The sequence below is a fragment of the Atta colombica genome, unplaced genomic scaffold (assembly GCF_001594045.1).
Source record: "Atta colombica isolate Treedump-2 unplaced genomic scaffold, Acol1.0 scaffold105, whole genome shotgun sequence".
Classification (NCBI taxonomy): Eukaryota; Metazoa; Arthropoda; class Insecta; order Hymenoptera; family Formicidae; genus Atta; species Atta colombica.
The window spans coordinates 3,480,557-3,496,996 of NW_017259190.1; the positions used below are offsets into that span (position 1 = coordinate 3,480,557).

At 34.2% G+C, this 16,440-nt stretch overlaps 5 protein-coding genes across 7 annotated transcripts in view; 2 read left to right on the plus strand and 3 right to left on the minus strand.

The window, feature by feature from the left end:
- LOC108688538 (UPF0547 protein C16orf87-like) overlaps positions 1-1,105 on the minus strand; it is a 2,071-nt gene extending 966 nt beyond the window's left edge. Inside the window, exons 1-2 of the mRNA XM_018194842.1 lie at positions 972-1,105; positions 229-417 (exon numbers count right to left, since the gene is read on the minus strand). Of these exons, the coding sequence (XP_018050331.1) occupies positions 229-417; positions 972-1,022 (240 nt within the window). The 5' untranslated portion in view covers positions 1,023-1,105. The remainder of the gene's footprint in view (positions 1-228; positions 418-971) is intronic.
- Positions 1,106-2,702: 1,597 nt separating this feature from the next.
- On the plus strand, positions 2,703-5,352 carry LOC108689172 (meteorin-like protein). 2 transcript variants are annotated; one of them, XM_018195830.1, is made up of 4 exons: positions 2,703-2,761; positions 2,833-3,486; positions 4,130-4,697; positions 4,799-5,352. In XM_018195830.1, exons 2-4 carry the CDS (start codon positions 3,392-3,394, stop codon positions 5,000-5,002), a joined length of 867 nt encoding a protein of 288 aa, XP_018051319.1. In that variant the 5' UTR covers positions 2,703-2,761; positions 2,833-3,391; the 3' UTR covers positions 5,003-5,352. The 2 variants fall into 2 exon arrangements, with proteins under 2 accessions (XP_018051319.1, XP_018051326.1); XM_018195837.1 differs by lacking the exon at positions 2,703-2,761 and having other exon boundaries at positions 2,771-3,134; positions 3,198-3,486.
- Positions 5,353-7,685: 2,333 nt separating this feature from the next.
- LOC108688961 (testis-expressed sequence 2 protein) lies at positions 7,686-11,563 on the minus strand. Its single transcript, XM_018195530.1, has 7 exons — positions 11,265-11,563; positions 9,771-10,980; positions 9,316-9,696; positions 9,002-9,179; positions 8,453-8,934; positions 8,141-8,213; positions 7,686-8,028 (listed from the first exon to the last, which is right to left on the minus strand). Exons 1-7 carry the CDS (start codon positions 11,311-11,313, stop codon positions 7,699-7,701), a joined length of 2,703 nt encoding a protein of 900 aa, XP_018051019.1. The 5' UTR covers positions 11,314-11,563; the 3' UTR covers positions 7,686-7,698.
- A 222-nt stretch (positions 11,564-11,785) lies between these two features.
- Positions 11,786-13,083, plus strand: LOC108689625 (TP53-regulated inhibitor of apoptosis 1-like). Of its 2 annotated transcripts, none has more exons than XM_018196486.1 (3): positions 11,786-11,934; positions 12,251-12,419; positions 12,769-13,083. In XM_018196486.1, exons 2-3 carry the CDS (start codon positions 12,273-12,275, stop codon positions 12,853-12,855), a joined length of 234 nt encoding a protein of 77 aa, XP_018051975.1. In that variant the 5' UTR covers positions 11,786-11,934; positions 12,251-12,272; the 3' UTR covers positions 12,856-13,083. The 2 variants fall into 2 exon arrangements, with proteins under 2 accessions (XP_018051975.1, XP_018051979.1); XM_018196490.1 differs by lacking the exon at positions 11,786-11,934 and adding an exon at positions 12,447-12,651 and having other exon boundaries at positions 12,293-12,360.
- A 349-nt stretch (positions 13,084-13,432) lies between these two features.
- The window catches only part of LOC108688723 (FACT complex subunit Ssrp1), a 3,514-nt gene continuing 506 nt past the window's right edge, over positions 13,433-16,440 (minus strand). The window contains exons 2-4 of the mRNA XM_018195085.1: positions 15,524-16,021; positions 15,040-15,435; positions 13,433-14,974 (exon numbers count right to left, since the gene is read on the minus strand). Of these exons, the coding sequence (XP_018050574.1) occupies positions 13,706-14,974; positions 15,040-15,435; positions 15,524-16,021 (2,163 nt within the window). The 3' untranslated portion in view covers positions 13,433-13,705. The remainder of the gene's footprint in view (positions 14,975-15,039; positions 15,436-15,523; positions 16,022-16,440) is intronic.

Consider the following 16,440-nt stretch of genomic DNA (forward strand, 5'->3'; position numbering starts at 1 on the left):
CATGCATTAAAAATATCAAGTAGTCTTTCAAATGATATAATAATGTATTACAATACAATATTATTATATATATTAGATATATTACATATTACATTATATTACATTATTATATATATTACAAATATTAATATGTTGTGTATAGCAATAATACAAGTTAAAACAGAATTATGATCTAATAAATCTATATGTACACAAAATGTTAATATTAAAAACAATATTCTATTCTACCTTGGCACTTTTTTTCATCTGCTTATCATATTCCAAAGCGTCATAATAATTTGGCTTCTCGCGTTTAATGCGATTTGTTCTTCTTGTTTTCATCACTCCACTGTCAGGACTGGGTGGACTTTTGATAGAATTACGTCTTGCATTAAAAAAAGAATGTCCACAAGGACAAGCTTTACAAGCAACAGGTACCTTATTATAAGAGAAATAGTCAAATTTATTAATATCGATTTAGCATAGAATGCAATTAATTTCAAATATTTCAATAAATATCAGCAAAGGGAAAATATAACATATTTCAAAGTTAATGAAAATTAAAATCAAAATTAATGAAAATTAAAATAATATATTATTAATAAGATTCTTAAAAAAGTAGGAAATAATATACAAGTATATAATAATTTAATAACCGCTCTCAATTAATAAATAAAACCTCGGTGAGAGAATGCATTTATGCATCATTTGTCTACAAAAAAAATTCGCATATTTTATTCGATACTTAGCGTATAATTTCAGTATAAAATTTTGAAGAAATTTAATTAATAAATATAAGGTAAGTATTATACAGAAAAGTTCAATAAATAATAAAAATAAATTTACATTCTTCATGACAAACGTGAATCATTACATTACATAAATAAGACGTACGTAACTTCACAAATATACGAAAGACGTATATGTGTGTGAAATAATTATAAAAAAAAATGTATGAATTATTATACATGACGAGAATTTATCTAAAATACCTGCTGCTCGCATTTGGGGCATCCCTTGCTAATTGTTTTTGTCTTGGCCATATTTCGAGTCGAGCCACTTCAACGTGATACAGAGATTATTTCCAATTAGGAAATGTAAACATGACAATCGTAACAAAGAAACAAGCAATTATGGCTTTTTTGATGTACGTGCTCAGCGCCACTTCAATATTGAAACTCTGTAGATAACTTGATGAGAAAATTCTCATTATCGATAATTACCGGCAGTTGAAACAAAGAATGAGCGCACTTATCGATGTAGTTTTTAAATAAAATAATATTTAAATTTAAACAATGTAAATTCAAATTGGCGAAATATTAAAAGAATAAATACGATCTTCATTGTAACATTATTTGACACATATTCAGGTAATTCTGGTATTTTGCTTAATTATTATATTTTAATATTCTTTTCAGCTGATTTCTTCAGAGTCATCACGTTGGAGAGAAGAAAGAAAAATGTGATATTATGTAAATTATATTATCATCTATGTAAACAATCTTTGGATTGTTATTAAAGTCTGTATATTCTTTATCGTTGCACGAGACTATACTAATCCTCTTGTATTTTGTTTATATATAAATATTTTTATTTATCAATATTAAAATCAGCTATAACAACCATAGAACTTAATATTAATATTTCTTTTTGTATCGTTTATTAAATTTATAATTTTCCACATATAAAATATATGTATATTTATACGAATCATTTTTTGAAATATTTTAATAAAATATATTTCAGAAATATTGTATAAATATATATTATTGTAAGAAAAAGAATATTTCAAAAACTAATTTTCTAGACATAGGTATTTATATTCTAAAAAGATTTCATGAAAACTTCTGAAATATTTCAAATTTTTTCAATGAAATATTTTACAAAATATTTCTAAAATATTTCATGCTGCATGGATTAAATATTTTATATTATTTATACATAATACAAACGTAAACAATACGTGCTTAACGTAAATACTACGTAAAATTTCTATGTAAACATATAAATTTTGAAATATGATACAACCCTGATCCCGTTCTTCGAGTCCAGCGAGGAGAACCTGATCTTTCCTAGTCTGTCGGTGAACGGTGGACCGGGCGATTTAGGATCTAGTAGGGGATATGCGGGTGAACCTCGTAATCGGTGAACGTATACGCCTGGCGATCGCGTAGAATGTAGATATAATAATAAAATAACGAGAGACGCGCGTAGAAACCGCGCGTTCTTGTTCTCTGCGCATGTGCCGTTAGAGTGAAGAGTGGGAGAATCGAAGGGATATCTCGGAATAGAGGAAGTGCTCTCGTGGTTCCGACGTGACTGGACGTGACCTCAAAGGAAATCGGAGGAAGCGGTGTATAGTGTGTGCGAGTCACGTCCAGTTCTCGTTTTCGAGGGACGTGCAGGATCCACTCGTACGAGGACTCGTCGACATGACGGAGTGATGCGCGGTGCGAGGAACGCGAGGGGACGATCTTTGATGATCGACGAGATTGTTGTTTACATTCCTCTTCAAATGCATTCTCGCGGGACCGCCATATAGGGGAACCACCTTGCTCCTTCCGCGTACATGTCGCGTATCTTTCTCGAAAGACTCCTGTATTGCTCAACACTCTCGGCGTATCGACGAAGGAGATATTATGGACCATCTGGAAAGATATCGATACAATCAAAGTGCTTCCTTTATCTCCGAGAAGGCAAACTGTTGCTTACTGGACCATTGATTCACGTTGATCCAATTTAAGCTGTGGTACTGTAAGAAATATGTACATTAAGTACAGCAGTGAGTATTGTCCTTGTTGCGTAGCTTAATGACAAAATAGCTGTCTATAATAGAAGGAATTCTCATATCAGGTACCAGATTTTTTAATCTCAGCACTGCCAGGAATGTCTTGATAGTTTTCTTCCATTATCGCATACAGATATGATTTGCCTTAAGAGAATCTTTTAGTAGGTAATTAAAAAGGAGATTAGAAAAAGAAAAAGAAAAATATCGAAAAGAGTACCGGCCGTAAATACATCACTCGAATGTATCCTCTGAGATTCTTAAAATTCCTCAGGGACTCGTGAACAGCTAAGTTTCTTCCGACAGAAATGATTTACAAACAACTGAGAGATTGAAGATTTCAAGACGGGGAGTTTTTCTTCTCGAAGAGGTTAAACACTGAATCATCTAATCCACCTTTGATTCATCACGCATGATATTGTGATCCTTCTAGGTGATTCAAAAGTCTATCCAGGAGAATAAAAAAAGAGGGGGTCTGGTTCTAAGAGTACTTAATTCGAATGTGGATAGAAAGAGGTGATTTATTACGATCTAATTTCCGCGGAAGTTCTCGCGAAGCAACGAAGATGTGACATATCATCTTGACGACGAACGTTGTAACGTTGTGAGAGAAAAAAAAAAAGAAAAATGGTATACGCAGCAATTGTAGTTCTCGCTCTGATCTCCGTCAGTGTATCCGCCTACGAGCATACCGCCGCGGATCAGTGTGACTGGTCTGGAAGGTTTGTATTTTTTACTGTAACACAGTCTCTCTCTCTCTCTCTCTCTCTCTCTCTCTCTCTCTCTCTCTCTCTGCGTTTCACGAACTTTCACGTCAGTGCCGTAACAAGCGCGCGATTGATGTGACTTCACAAGTCGCCGGTTGTGTAGTCGGACATAAATCGCTCCACTTCAATTTCTTAACACCAATCATTTGCTCCGATATTTGTTCTGAAATTTCCTGAACTGATAATTGCAGATCCAGTATTTTAAATAAATGTATCTTTGTTTGAAGTTAACGTGATTGAACATGGATTTTTTTATTTTGTAGATCAAAATTCGAGGAATAATATTATGTATTGAAATTGTATAAAGTAAACAATTGTTGTAATATTATTGAAAAAAGTCAAGGTCTACTGAACTTGTGAATATGGATAGGAATACTTTTTATTAATAATATAAAATAATGAAAGAGAGAGAGAGATATATATTTATGTTCAATATAATTTCAATTACATTTTCAATTAAACATATGGCAGAGTATTAATATGAGTCATTCTTTCTTTTCTCTATAATTTCAAATGAATAACATTATTTCTCCTTATTTCTCATTGCAATACATTTATAAAAATAGATGTATTAATTGAATGTAAATACTTTGTACAGCGGAGGAGAAAGTGGTGGTGTCCGGCCAGTGTATCTGCGCTGTGCTCGAGGAACGGTACTATGGCGTTATCCTCATGACGCTTTGAGAGTGGTCCTTTCCTCCCCGATCTCATTCTTGGAGAACAATTCTCTCAGCTATCTGGGTTTCCGTGCCTGCGTCAAGATCTCTGGGCCTGTGCGGGTCTTTCTGGAAGCTGGCGGCAAACTGAGACAACTCTATTCTCCGTCTGATGGCAAGCACGAACTTACACATCGATGCTTCCGCTCGCGGAAGCATACAGCCGCACTTTACATGGAAGCTGAGGATGATTATTCCTTCAAAAACACCAAGGTTAAACTGCAATACGATCTGGAGCCGAATTCTGTGAAGGGGGGAACACTTCGCGTGCCGGACGAAGAAGAGGACTGTAGACCTTGTTCCATGGAGGAACTCGCCAAGGCTTACTGTCAAAGCGACTTGGTTGCTAAAGGTACTGTCACTGACGTTGAACAGAATCCTAAGATGGATACGGCTGAATTGATACTTAGGGTCACCAAGATTCTGCGCTACGTAGCCCAGGAAGCTGAGGTAAAACTTTATAAGACAATATATACTTTGATTTTTCTGTCATGCTTAAAGCTTGTGTAAGTTAATTACAAAATACTTAAAAATACAACAAATTATTACAGGGCAATGAAATTGACGCGTCTTTTAAGAAGAGCGTGCGTGTGCGAATACCAATGGTATGTGACGCGCGGCACGGCCTCGGTGAATTTGTGATAATGGCCAAACGACGTCTCGGAGATCTCACCTTGGTATGTGCGCCTCGATTGGAAGCGTGGATGCAAATTGTACATGAAATGGACAATGCGCCCTGTGTCCTTCATAGTTAGCTAATGAGATTTAAAGTGATTTTCTTTGGAAAGTCGTAAAGAAATATACACGATATACAATAGATAAGACTGCAGTATCGTGTTGCGAAATTGGAAATCAACGCAATCATTAAAAGAATAATATCGTATAAAAAACTGTCTGTTTGTACAAGGATATCGTGTATATAGGGAATATCATTCTTTATGTACATATTGCATACTGTCAGATTGTCGATCTCCAAACTGTGATATTATTTGTTGTATTAAGAAGAACACGGAAGAACGTGCACGAAGAAACGGAAAGCACATTTGCCTTATATTTGTTCTAAAGATTAGAAAAATCATTATGTATAGAATATCCCACAGACATCGCTCACTCTTTCCCTTAAAAATTTCCTTTTCGTAATTCTTATTTTCTCTCTTTTTTTTCTTATCCTATTTCACATCATTTTCTCATTTCATCATATTTTATAAAAATATAAAATTTAACGTACTAAAATTTCATTGAAATCAAATATACTTGAGATTGTGCAAAGAAAGATTTTGTTATGTATATATGTTCCTCTTGAAGCGTGAATCTTTTCCATTCTTCTGTAATTTTATTACGAATATCTCAGTCTTTAAAATTGATATAGGAATAACATTCTATTAGCATTTATTGCTAAGAGAAAGTGTGCAGCGATTAAAAATATATACTAGATATATTGCAATTTTATTGGGCGAGTACATGGACTCGCTGCAGAGTTGAGCATATTTTGTTTATATTCATACAATATTATAACAATTTTGTATAGATTTACTAAAAGTATTTTATATAAATTCCAACAGGAATAGCTGTTCTTATCAAAATACTATATATATGCGACAATAAAGAAGATATTTGAAAAAAATTATGCATTTCTGTCCATATTCTATACCTCTAATATAAAAAATGTGTGCATAATAAAAACAATTGTCTATAACACTTGTCTATCGATTGATAGATGAGTCATATAATTTATAATATTTATACAACAATTGAGCGTTCATATATTCACATGATAGTTTCAAAATATATCGGTATTCTTAGTTTATCTAGAAAAGAATTTCTAGAAGAGAAAGAGAGAAAGAGGGAAACAATTGTAATGTACAATAATTTATTTCTGCAAAAACTGTTTTAATATACCTCTGCGATTTAATTCTGGAACCATGCAAGATCGATTACGGTACGAGGTCTCAAACAGAACATCGTTTGAAAAACTTTTACAAAATATATTTGCTTTATTGCAATTAGTTTTATATTTAAACGTATGAGAATTGGCCTTTTTGATATAATTTGTCATATATTTTGATATAAAAAAATTTCCATATATTTAAAAATATCAATGGTACTCTACCGTAACGAAATCACATCGTGGCTACAGAATTTAATCTATATATAATCTCCCTGAGACACGCAAATACACAAACGCGCACGTATATATTTGTATAGTATCAAACAAAATAACAGCTTACAGGTCAAGCTGGCTAGATACAAACTGTACTCGATTATATATTAATGAACATTTTGCTTTCTCTTTACTTTAGTGTCGTTGAACGAGTAGAGTAATTCACTCAGCCGATCAATCAGAGACAGGAGAATAAATCTTTCTGCTACATTCGTTGAAAAGCCATTGACTATAAGTTTTTTGATTCACAACGGACTACAGAGAAATAAAATTTATATATTCATTTGTAAACTGAGCGCACAATTAATACTTTAAACTGTATTTTTAAACTATATTTTAATCTGTGCGATCATTCTACTATTCTTGATAAAAATAATTGATATGTTATATCATAATTTCTTTTCTTATTTCATTTTGCCAATTGCAATATTATTATTTTACGAACCTAACTATTAAATGATAATAAATCTAATAATAATTACGATGACACAAAAATCACCTCACTTTTAAGTCTTCACCTTTTAACTTGTTTCATATACATATATTTTTTTTTTATTTTGATAATTTTGTCCTAATTTTATTTGCTCAAATTCATTGATTATTTAATTTTACTGTAATTTAATTATTTTATAATTTTAATATTAATTTAAAAAATATTTCACATCAGCTGCCTATTAAATGACTAATTCAACGATCACACTGACGCGTATTCTTCTTTCCTCTTTTTAGCGTAGCATCAATTTCACTCGATTTAAAAATGTTTACAACTGTGTGACTAAACAAAATAAACAGCGAGATTTACACTTCACATTAATTATTTTTCTCCCTGACACCTCTTTCGCTCATTAGATTTTTTTTTTACATATTTTAATAAAAATAATGCTCACTGGTACTATAAACTTCGTTTCTCTTGCCTTCCTTTTCCTTGAATTTTATAAATGTAAAATAATACATGTAAGAATGTATAAGAATATATCACAATAATTCCTCCCACTTTCTTTTAGATGCTAAATACGGCTAATAAATGGTTTTTTGCGACAAATAACATAATGATAATAATATTAAAAAATTATGTAAAAATAGTTTAAACTACATTGTTGTCTAAAAATCTTTTTTTTCGCAGGTTTCTATCTAATTTAAATAAATCACTATATTAAAGAAAAATATATCATTTTTCGATTAACATGCAACAGTGAATTTTGCGAACACTTTCACAAAACATACAAAAAAAAAACAAAAAGATATAAAAGTTGTAAAAGGAAACTATTTTTTGGCCGGCGCAAGATTCGTTTACGTTGTGGTAAAGGGATAATTTGGACAGAGTGGCAGGACCAGATCGTCCATATTTGGTAGAACGACTAGTTTCTCGAACTCCCTGAGCAACTTATTCTCGATCCATTTACTCACATATACAATGTTGACAGTCCTTTCGCCGAGAGTTGGTTGCACAGTGAGAGCGATCTTCGGCACTGATTTGAAACCGTACCAGAGCCGATCAGAGGGTGGCGGAGGGATATTTAATAAGAGACAACCTTCGATGCCGGATACACTAACCATAAAACGGATTTCCGTGTTGGAAACACCCTCCATTGCCCTCCGTACGTATGACAATTCCGTAGCCTGTGATAGAAAAGTTGTATTCATTTAATTAATGAGCGCCTACAACCTGTTTTCGTAATTATTAATGATAACAGATCAATAGATTATCTAAATATAATTAAGTGTTACTTACGTGCCGGAAATATTTGTTGGCTGTCAGTTTGTCGACCATACTAAGAAACTTTTTACCAGAAGACTGTACTGGTCTATAATATAAGAAGATCTATGAATTGATCTACAACTTCGTCGTGTAATTTTTATATTTTTTTTAATTTGTGAGATGAACATTTATATTTTGAATAAAGGACATATGTTGTTTCAATTGTATACATTTTTAATATAAAAAAATTTATAAGATATATTAAATATCAATAGCATTAAAGAGACAAAAGGCAAGATTGATACGATGAATTAGAACCATGATTTAAATTAGGAAATCACTTACGTAGTCTCTTTAGATGCGACGTTCGACGCGATGTTTCCTATATCTTCATCTTCAGTGGATGTTTCTGGACTATCTTCTACATCGCTATCGAATATTGGTGATCTAGTAGGAATAGACTTCTCATCAACAATATCACTGGGAACGCTACTCGCACGTGTTAGCTTCATTAGATTCAACTTTGTCTCTACGGTCATCGTTACGCTGCCTTTATAAGTAATATTTAAATCAAACCAGAGTCCGCGCTCGTCAAGTGCGGGCTTAGAGACTTTATGAATCATCGGAGCGTCATGTCCGATTACTACTTCTGTCACAAGGAGACTCTCCATGAAGTATGGAAGTTTTATGTTAGAGAGTTTACGTTGTATTCTATCTTGAATAAGATTGATTGCTTCTGGACAACTATGCATATCGAACAATATCCGTCCCAAAAGACAATTTATCCAAAGGCCGTCGTTTTCCTTTGGAGAATCCTCAGGATCCACCTGAAAGGTAATCGCTTGATTAAAATTATAAGGATTCTAAAATTAACTTAATCATCACATTGCTTACATTCAGGTACTTGCTCATATAGGTACTGTAAGTGACTTCCGGAGATGTCTCTAGTGACTTCGTTTCTGCCACATCCAATTGTGCAGAGAGTGTATTCGCGTAGGATACAGAATCATTTATGGAACAAATTGAATGTCGTTTTTTCGAAAGAGACGTCGCTGATATCAATCTACGAAACCTGAAAAATTCTTTATTAAGATATGATAATAAAGCAAGCAAAGCTCTAAGTTATACTTTCATAATTAGAAAGTTTAATTAGAATCTTTATTATATTTAAATTGATTTGAGAGAGACATTTTAGAAGAGATGATTACCAGTCTTCCTTCTCTCGATCGGCGCGTGCAAACATATAAAGTTTACACTTGGTAATCTCTTCGTTGTCGCGACAATCCTCGTAAATACTCCTGAGAGATTTGGATTGTGAAAAATCATCATCATCTTCATCATCGTCGATCTTAAACTCATCCTCCTCATTATCCTTAAAATATTCCAATCTGGAATCTTCATCCTCACTTTTTGTTTCTTCGCCGAAGATACTTTCATCCATTTCTTGATTGACTCCATCTACTTGGATAATTTTCTTTTCATCTTCGAGAGTTTCCTTTCCGAGGTCCGTCCAGTCGTTCAGACTCGTGCTATCTATTAATGCTCCTTGGTCCATCGTGATACAAATAGGATATTTCTTGCTCCATCTCCTGTACACAAAATATATTTTTATTTTATTTGTGTATATTATAAAAATATGAAATAATGCATGATGTAATCATACCTTCTCCGAGTGAGTCCTTCTGGTAGCAACTCTATTTTTGCACCATTAAGATTGTACTCGCGTTTTCTGGTAAATTTATATTTTCGTTTTTGCTCATCCCACACTGCTCTCTTTGGTACTTTCATTCTAGTCTCCATAATACGCAACACTCCACCTTCTAGACTGAAGAAAACCGACTTTGTACGTGCTACATGATAATTGTGAGGATCATACGTATATGGCAATTCGTTTAACCATCCTTCATATCTTTCTTGGACTGCATGTTCCTCTGCTGCCGGTATTTCTAGTACTGGAACTACTACATGTGTGAGTTTCTTATCTAACGGCGTCTGTAAAATTTCTTTGATCCTCTGCATCAGCTTGTACATCACTATTGTGATGAAGACTCCTATAAAAAAGCCAACCAAGTGGGCAGGCAATGGAATGAGATAACAGAAAGCAAGCACAAGAATCAGCAACGTAGCTAACTGTTTTGTCAACTGTTGAAAGACATAATCTTTTATACGGGAGAGGAACGTGTCAAATTTCACTTCTTTCGTTTGTACGTATCCATCTGACTGATCAAAAAAACTGCGACGACATGTGGCATTGTTTTTCTTATCCTCCTCAGCACGAAAATCATCTTGTGATTCAAAAGGAAGTGGCTCAGGAACAAGGTCAGAAAACTCAGCAGCTTCCACGCCACTTTCCACACTGTCGTCTTGAGAGTTTTCTTTTCTCGTTTTCAGGCCAGTTCTAACTTGCGAGAAACCTACAAATCTCGAGGTATTACCCTTATTACGAGCAAATTCCTTTTCTTGCTTATCATTGATGTTCTCATCAGTCGGCGTGATATCTCCCAGAGTCTCCTCGGAGTCACTGACACTGGAATTATCCTTATTACGTTTCCTCTTCTTTCTGTCGCTCTTCATCTCAGAGATCTTCTCTTCAAAAGTTTTCGTGATCTTTCCCTTAATGTCAAACAGTACTTTCCATGGATCTGAAGGTGGAGAGGTACCTTCAAACACGTTATCCTCAATAGAACGTCTCTCTGCGTCATTTTCCAATCCTTGATCATTCACGCTGTTCTTGGAGGGACTCGGCGGTATCCTCTTGTCGGACTCTGGCGTAAGACGCTTTTCGTCATCAGAGGAGCTCGGGTAGAGCTCTTCTAATTCATCGTCATTGGCTCGGTAATGGATTACTGGCACTGATGTGGTGATCGGTTTGCCTGTAGTAGAAAAAATATGAGAGTTAGTCTAGTACACAAAATAAAAATTATGCTTTCCATTTGATGACACAAGTTGATATAAGTCAACACAAGTGTCATTCTATCTTTGTCACTTTCTGAATGTCAAGAAGGATAGAATGATGCTCGTATCATAATGGAAAGTATCCATAGATTACTCCATAGATTTTTCACATTTGTATATTTTATACATTTGTATATTTTATATACTTGCATATCAAGAAATATAAATATCAAAAACATAAGACTTTTCAATCTTTTCTTACCTTTTATCATTCCCAGAGTGATCTTCCCTGGACTGTATTTGCTACTCATCGTTACTCGCCTCGAGCAACAGTGGCCGTCGTATCAGGAACTTATCGATATTAACATTGATGCTCCGATCTAGAGAAATAACAGAATCTTGATCGTTTCACAAAACGATCATCCAAAGCAACGGTGTCATGCTAAACGATTAAGTTTGCGTCACGATGTATCTGGGCACGGTTGTTCTTGTAACAATTAATAATAATAACAATAATTAACGCTTCGACACTTGATACATCTGACATTTTCCAAGGACTCAACAACGCTCGCGCGCTTCGCGCTGAAGCTTCGAAACCAAATACGCAACGACCAACTACGGATTTGTTCTGTACTATACACAAAAAGTTCAGTACATTAGTACAGTGCAGTATGTGGAACGAACATAATAGCCACCACGTGTAATAAATCCGCCAATTGGCGTGAGACTCAAATAAGGACTGTGCGGATTCGCTTTAAATCGCTATTAGAGGCAGGAGCCATTAATTGAGAAGAAGAAGCAGAGGAGAAGCTTTAATTCACTTATCACGAATATTTCATAACCTATGTTACAGATCACTACAGATATAATCTGATTATCTCGAGAGATTGTACCGGCACGGTTCGAGTTTTTTCTAAACTGCCGAGGTCCAGGTATTTTCAACTGTTTTCGCTACGATTTGTCATTGCGAGTACCACTGGAGCACACTCAAGCAGAATAAGTTACGATAACGTTAAAATAACACTAAAATTAATTGGAAATGATTAAAAAGTAACTTTTAATGATCTTTTTGGAGTCATTTTGATATCATAATGACTTGTTCTGCTTGGGCAATGAACTTCATATCTATCGTCTATAAATGTTAAATACAAAGTGCTCTTTGTACTCAGCCTTCGTTGCTTCTTGCTCGTCTTTTTGGTGTATGTTGTGCCTCCAGCTAACGACAAATCTGATTTATATTAATTTCAGAATAGTATAAACGGATTCATTCATGAATAGCATAGGCGAGGCATGCAACGATCTGAAGCAACAATACGACGTCTGTTTTCATACATGGTTCTCCGAGAAATTCTTGAAAGGTGATACGAGTGACAGCACATGCTCGCATTTATTCAAAATGTATCAGCAGTGTGTCAAGGTAATTAAAATGGGATTGTATCTTTAGGAAATCTGCAAGTGTATAACGCATGAAAGGAGGAGAGAGAGCAAGGGGGTAAAAAGAGCGAGGGTGCAACATGGAGGATTGCAGTGAGTTGAAACAGAAGTACGACGCCTGTTTCAATAGTTGGTTCTCTGAAAAGTTTTTAAAAGGGGATACCAATGATTCAATGTGCGCTCCTTTGCTTAAAGTCTATAAAGATTGCGTAGCGGTAAGTCTTAAGAAGCTCTCCCTTCTCATAGGTCAGATTATAATTCAAGAAATATTTTCTTAACATTTTTGAACAAAGAACTAATGATGTCAATAATTCTGTGCTCTCGTGTTTTAGAAAGCCATGAAGGAGCATCATATTGAATTAAAAGAGATGGAAATAAATTATTTGGAAACCGAAAAAGAGAAAAAGCCACACAGTTGACGAAAAGACATTCGCACGTTCATATTTCAGTTCTACATAGCTTTCTTACGGATCATCGGCGATGCAAACAGTGCAACTTTGTCATTCCTATTTTTTATTATGAAATAATTATTAACAAAGGTTAATTGATTATTTTAATCAATATAATATAATTTGTTATTAACTAGTCACTGTATTGCTGCCAAATATTCACACACTTGTAACATTAACATAGAAATGTTATATTAAGAGAGGAAATTATGTATGTACATATAATGTATCTGTGTAATATGTGTGTATATATATATATGTATATATATATATACATATATATGTGTCATCATTTGCTTAACAGCAAATTTAGTTGTGCAATTTTAACAACTTTTACAATTTCGGTTTTTTTTTAAAGAATCACATTTTATAGAGACAAACAGAAGAATAACCAATTGTAAATTAAATAGTGTGTCATTGTATGTGTGCAACATGGAAATAAATAATTTAGAAATGAAGCTGGTAAATAAAAATTTTCCCTTTATGTATTTTTTCATTTAAAGAGAGAGAAAGAAGATATATTTATGCAAAGAAAAAAGCAAAATAAATATATTTAACGATGGTAATAAATTGTTATTTGTTTTCGTATCATTCAAATCTTAATATTAATACTTTGTAATATTAAAAAGTTACATATATAGCATTTTAAAATATATTTATAATATTAAAAAGTTGTACAACTATATTAATTCACTTGAATGCTCATCCCCTTGTAATAGTAAATATAATAATTTTAAGGGAGATGTATATATTCATTTTGATGAGTGTATGCGTAACACTGTAAACTAACGACAAAAATGTCTGAATTCTGCAGCATTTATTAATCACTTTTAGATTCATCTTCAGACGAAGATGGAGTACTCTGTATAGGTTCCTCCTCATCGCTTTCATCGGATTGATTTCGTTTCGTCTTTTTCGATGTTTTTTTTCCAGTATCTTCCGTTGGCCTCTTTTCAGTTTTTTTCTTCTTATCCTTCTCCTCCTCACTTTCATTATCAGATTTTTCCTTTGCAGATTTCTTACTCTCATCGCTGCTACTATCGTCATCACTAATATATTCTTTGCTCTTGAAACCGGAACCAGACATTTGCTTGCTGGGCGAGTCTTTTTTCGTTTCCTTCTTCTTGTTCTCTGTCTTCTTTTCTTTAGTTTTTTCTTTACCGCCTCCGCTCGTTTGATATTCTTTCATCGACGCCATATAATCTTTTTTAGCTTTGGCTGCCTTCGTTTCCCATTCAGACTTGTCTTTGAGCTCTCGCCACATCTCACCTCCCTTTTTCGCGATATCCGTTATAGACAGTCCTGGATTGTCTGCCTTGATACTATCACGTGTACTACTCAGCCACAACATAAATGCTGATGGAGGTCTCTTTGGCTTGTTTTCGTCTCTCTCTTTTTTTGATTTTCTCTGCTTTCGTGGTTTCTCAGATACAGTTTTTGCTGACTTCGATTTCTTTTCTTTCTTTTCTTTCTTCTCTTTATCTTTCTTCTCCTTTTTGTGACTAGCCGCAGAGGCATCTGAATCCTCGCTGTCAGAGCTATTAGGATTGCTGTCGTATTCCTCGGCGACATCGCTCTCGTCCTGATTAGGATTGAAGTCCTCATCGGTCGAGCCTTCTTCCTCAGAATCTTGATTCTCCTCACCATCGCGTTCCTGCGCCTCTGCCTTGACTCGTGCCAAGTAAGCGTCCGGTTCGTCCTCTTGATCGCTGTCACCAAAATCTTCGTCGTAATTGGGCTTGTCACTTTTACCGCGGTTCTTGACGCGCAATTTCTTGGCCGTAATGAAGTCAAATAATTTACCATATTCTTCTTTTTCAATACTACTGAAAGTGTGTACTACACCGCTCGTAAGCTCGATTTCGAAATCAAATGACCTAGTCGATCCGCCGCCACGCGCAAAGTTCACTGAAGCTATCTCTTCGAAACGAATATGTATTGGAGGTTTGTGTACATAAATAAAACCTCGCTCGAGTGGATATAAATATCCTGCCGCAGCTTTGAAAGAACAGCTAATAGCAGGTGTCCCGGTATGACCAGTGAAATGTCCTGGACCAGTTAACTTTCGATTGATAATTACTTTCATCACCTATAAACAAATAATTTTGCATTAAAATAAAAATATGGAAACTAAAAAGTTTTTCTTTTACTTACCTTGCCCAGCACTTCAAATGTAGGTCCTGATAATTCTTTAGTTAGTTTATCTTCATACTTTTCCTTTAATTCCTTTTCGGTAAATGGTAATTCAATAGATGTCTCTTCTTCCTGATTGAACAGGAGTACTAGATAATGATAACGCGTTTGGCCTTGTTTTATAGGAGGATCCAAGCTCACGACAAAGAACATTTGACGATTATCCTTGTGCGGAAGTAAGAAGAGTCTCAATACAGTGGACATAGGTATTTTGTAATCGAAGGTTTTGCCGTGCAGTTGAAAAAAGGTCTGGAAGATCTTAATGTCATAACGACCACGTGGCGTTAAACAGTGAATCTCTCTGAATATAGCAATCGCATCGCCGCTTACACTGATCACTGATGCTTTATCCATAACCTATTGTAATTGAGAAATGAATTACTTCTCTGTTTTTAAGTCTACAAATACATTCACACACCCATCTATCGTTTAAATTTTCTCTTACCTGTTGATGGAATGCCTCGACGGGATCTTGATCAACACTGTCACTAACGGGAATGTGAAATCTCATTTCCATCAGGCTGACTGGAGCGTCATCATTTTGATGGAATTCCAATGTTACCTCATTCTTTCCAGTGTTACATTGTGACACATCATACAGAGGTATCTCAAAAGCAGTATGATGACCAACATCAAAACTCAAGACAGATCCATTAAATCTTGCAGTACCCCAGTTCCAGCCTTTTAAACTCAGCTCCTTTTCCAACATATCTTTCTTATAATTAGTAGAAAAGAACTTGGCAATCTTTTCTTGTTCAGATTCTTTGAAGCCTTTGAAGCGATGTAAAGTACCATTTTTTAGAAAGATACGGAGACCCCAGGTTCCAATAAATTTTTGGTAGTTTACCATCTCCATATCAGAAGCTGAGATCTGTTCGACTTTTCCAGTTTTCTGATTCTTGAAGATCAAGTGCTGATCAGTCAACTTCAACCTGCCTGGTGTCTGTAAAACAATGATTATTATTATTAATAAGATAATAATAAATATATATTGTTTAAATCAATTAAGAAAAATATTCCTATTTTCGGTTAAAGCAGATCTTGATGCTTAATAATATGTAAATCATATGTAAATTTTTGCAAATATATTTTAACTGAAACATTAATATCTCGAACTAGATTGATCATCAATTTTATAATGATGCTAACAAGCATCTTAAAAATCTACAAAGATTAATATTTCGATTTCAGTTTGCATTTCAAGTCTGACAAACCAAATTGATGCACAATTTATGAAATTGAAAAATGCAAAATGTTATATATGTTATATATAATTTGCAAAAATGTATACATATGAATATTATTAAGCATTGAGATTAGCTTTAACCAAAGATTTGACCAAATTAGGATTGTTTCTTTTAA

What these genes read in the sequence shown, in the direction of transcription:
- LOC108689625 (XM_018196486.1), top strand. Translation starts at nt 12,273, where the DNA reads ATGAATAGCATAGGCGAGGCATGCAACGATCTGAAGCAACAATACGAC. An exon ending in TGTATCAGCAGTGTGTCAAG is followed by an intron (nt 12,420 to 12,768) that starts GTAATTAAAATG and finishes CTCGTGTTTTAG; the next exon opens with AAAGCCATGAAGGAGCATCA.
- LOC108688961 (XM_018195530.1), bottom strand. Translation starts at nt 11,313, where the DNA reads ATGAGTAGCAAATACAGTCCAGGGAAGATCACTCTGGGAATGATAAAA. An exon ending in GATCGAGAGAAGGAAGACTG is followed by an intron (nt 9,180 to 9,315) that starts GTAATCATCTCT and finishes AGAATTTTTCAG; the next exon opens with GTTTCGTAGATTGATATCAG. An exon ending in CCAACAAATATTTCCGGCAC is followed by an intron (nt 8,029 to 8,140) that starts GTAAGTAACACT and finishes TTTCTATCACAG; the next exon opens with GCTACGGAATTGTCATACGT.
- LOC108689172 (XM_018195830.1), top strand. Translation starts at nt 3,392, where the DNA reads ATGGTATACGCAGCAATTGTAGTTCTCGCTCTGATCTCCGTCAGTGTA. An exon ending in CAGTGTGACTGGTCTGGAAG is followed by an intron (nt 3,487 to 4,129) that starts GTTTGTATTTTT and finishes TACTTTGTACAG; the next exon opens with CGGAGGAGAAAGTGGTGGTG. An exon ending in ACGTAGCCCAGGAAGCTGAG is followed by an intron (nt 4,698 to 4,798) that starts GTAAAACTTTAT and finishes AAATTATTACAG; the next exon opens with GGCAATGAAATTGACGCGTC.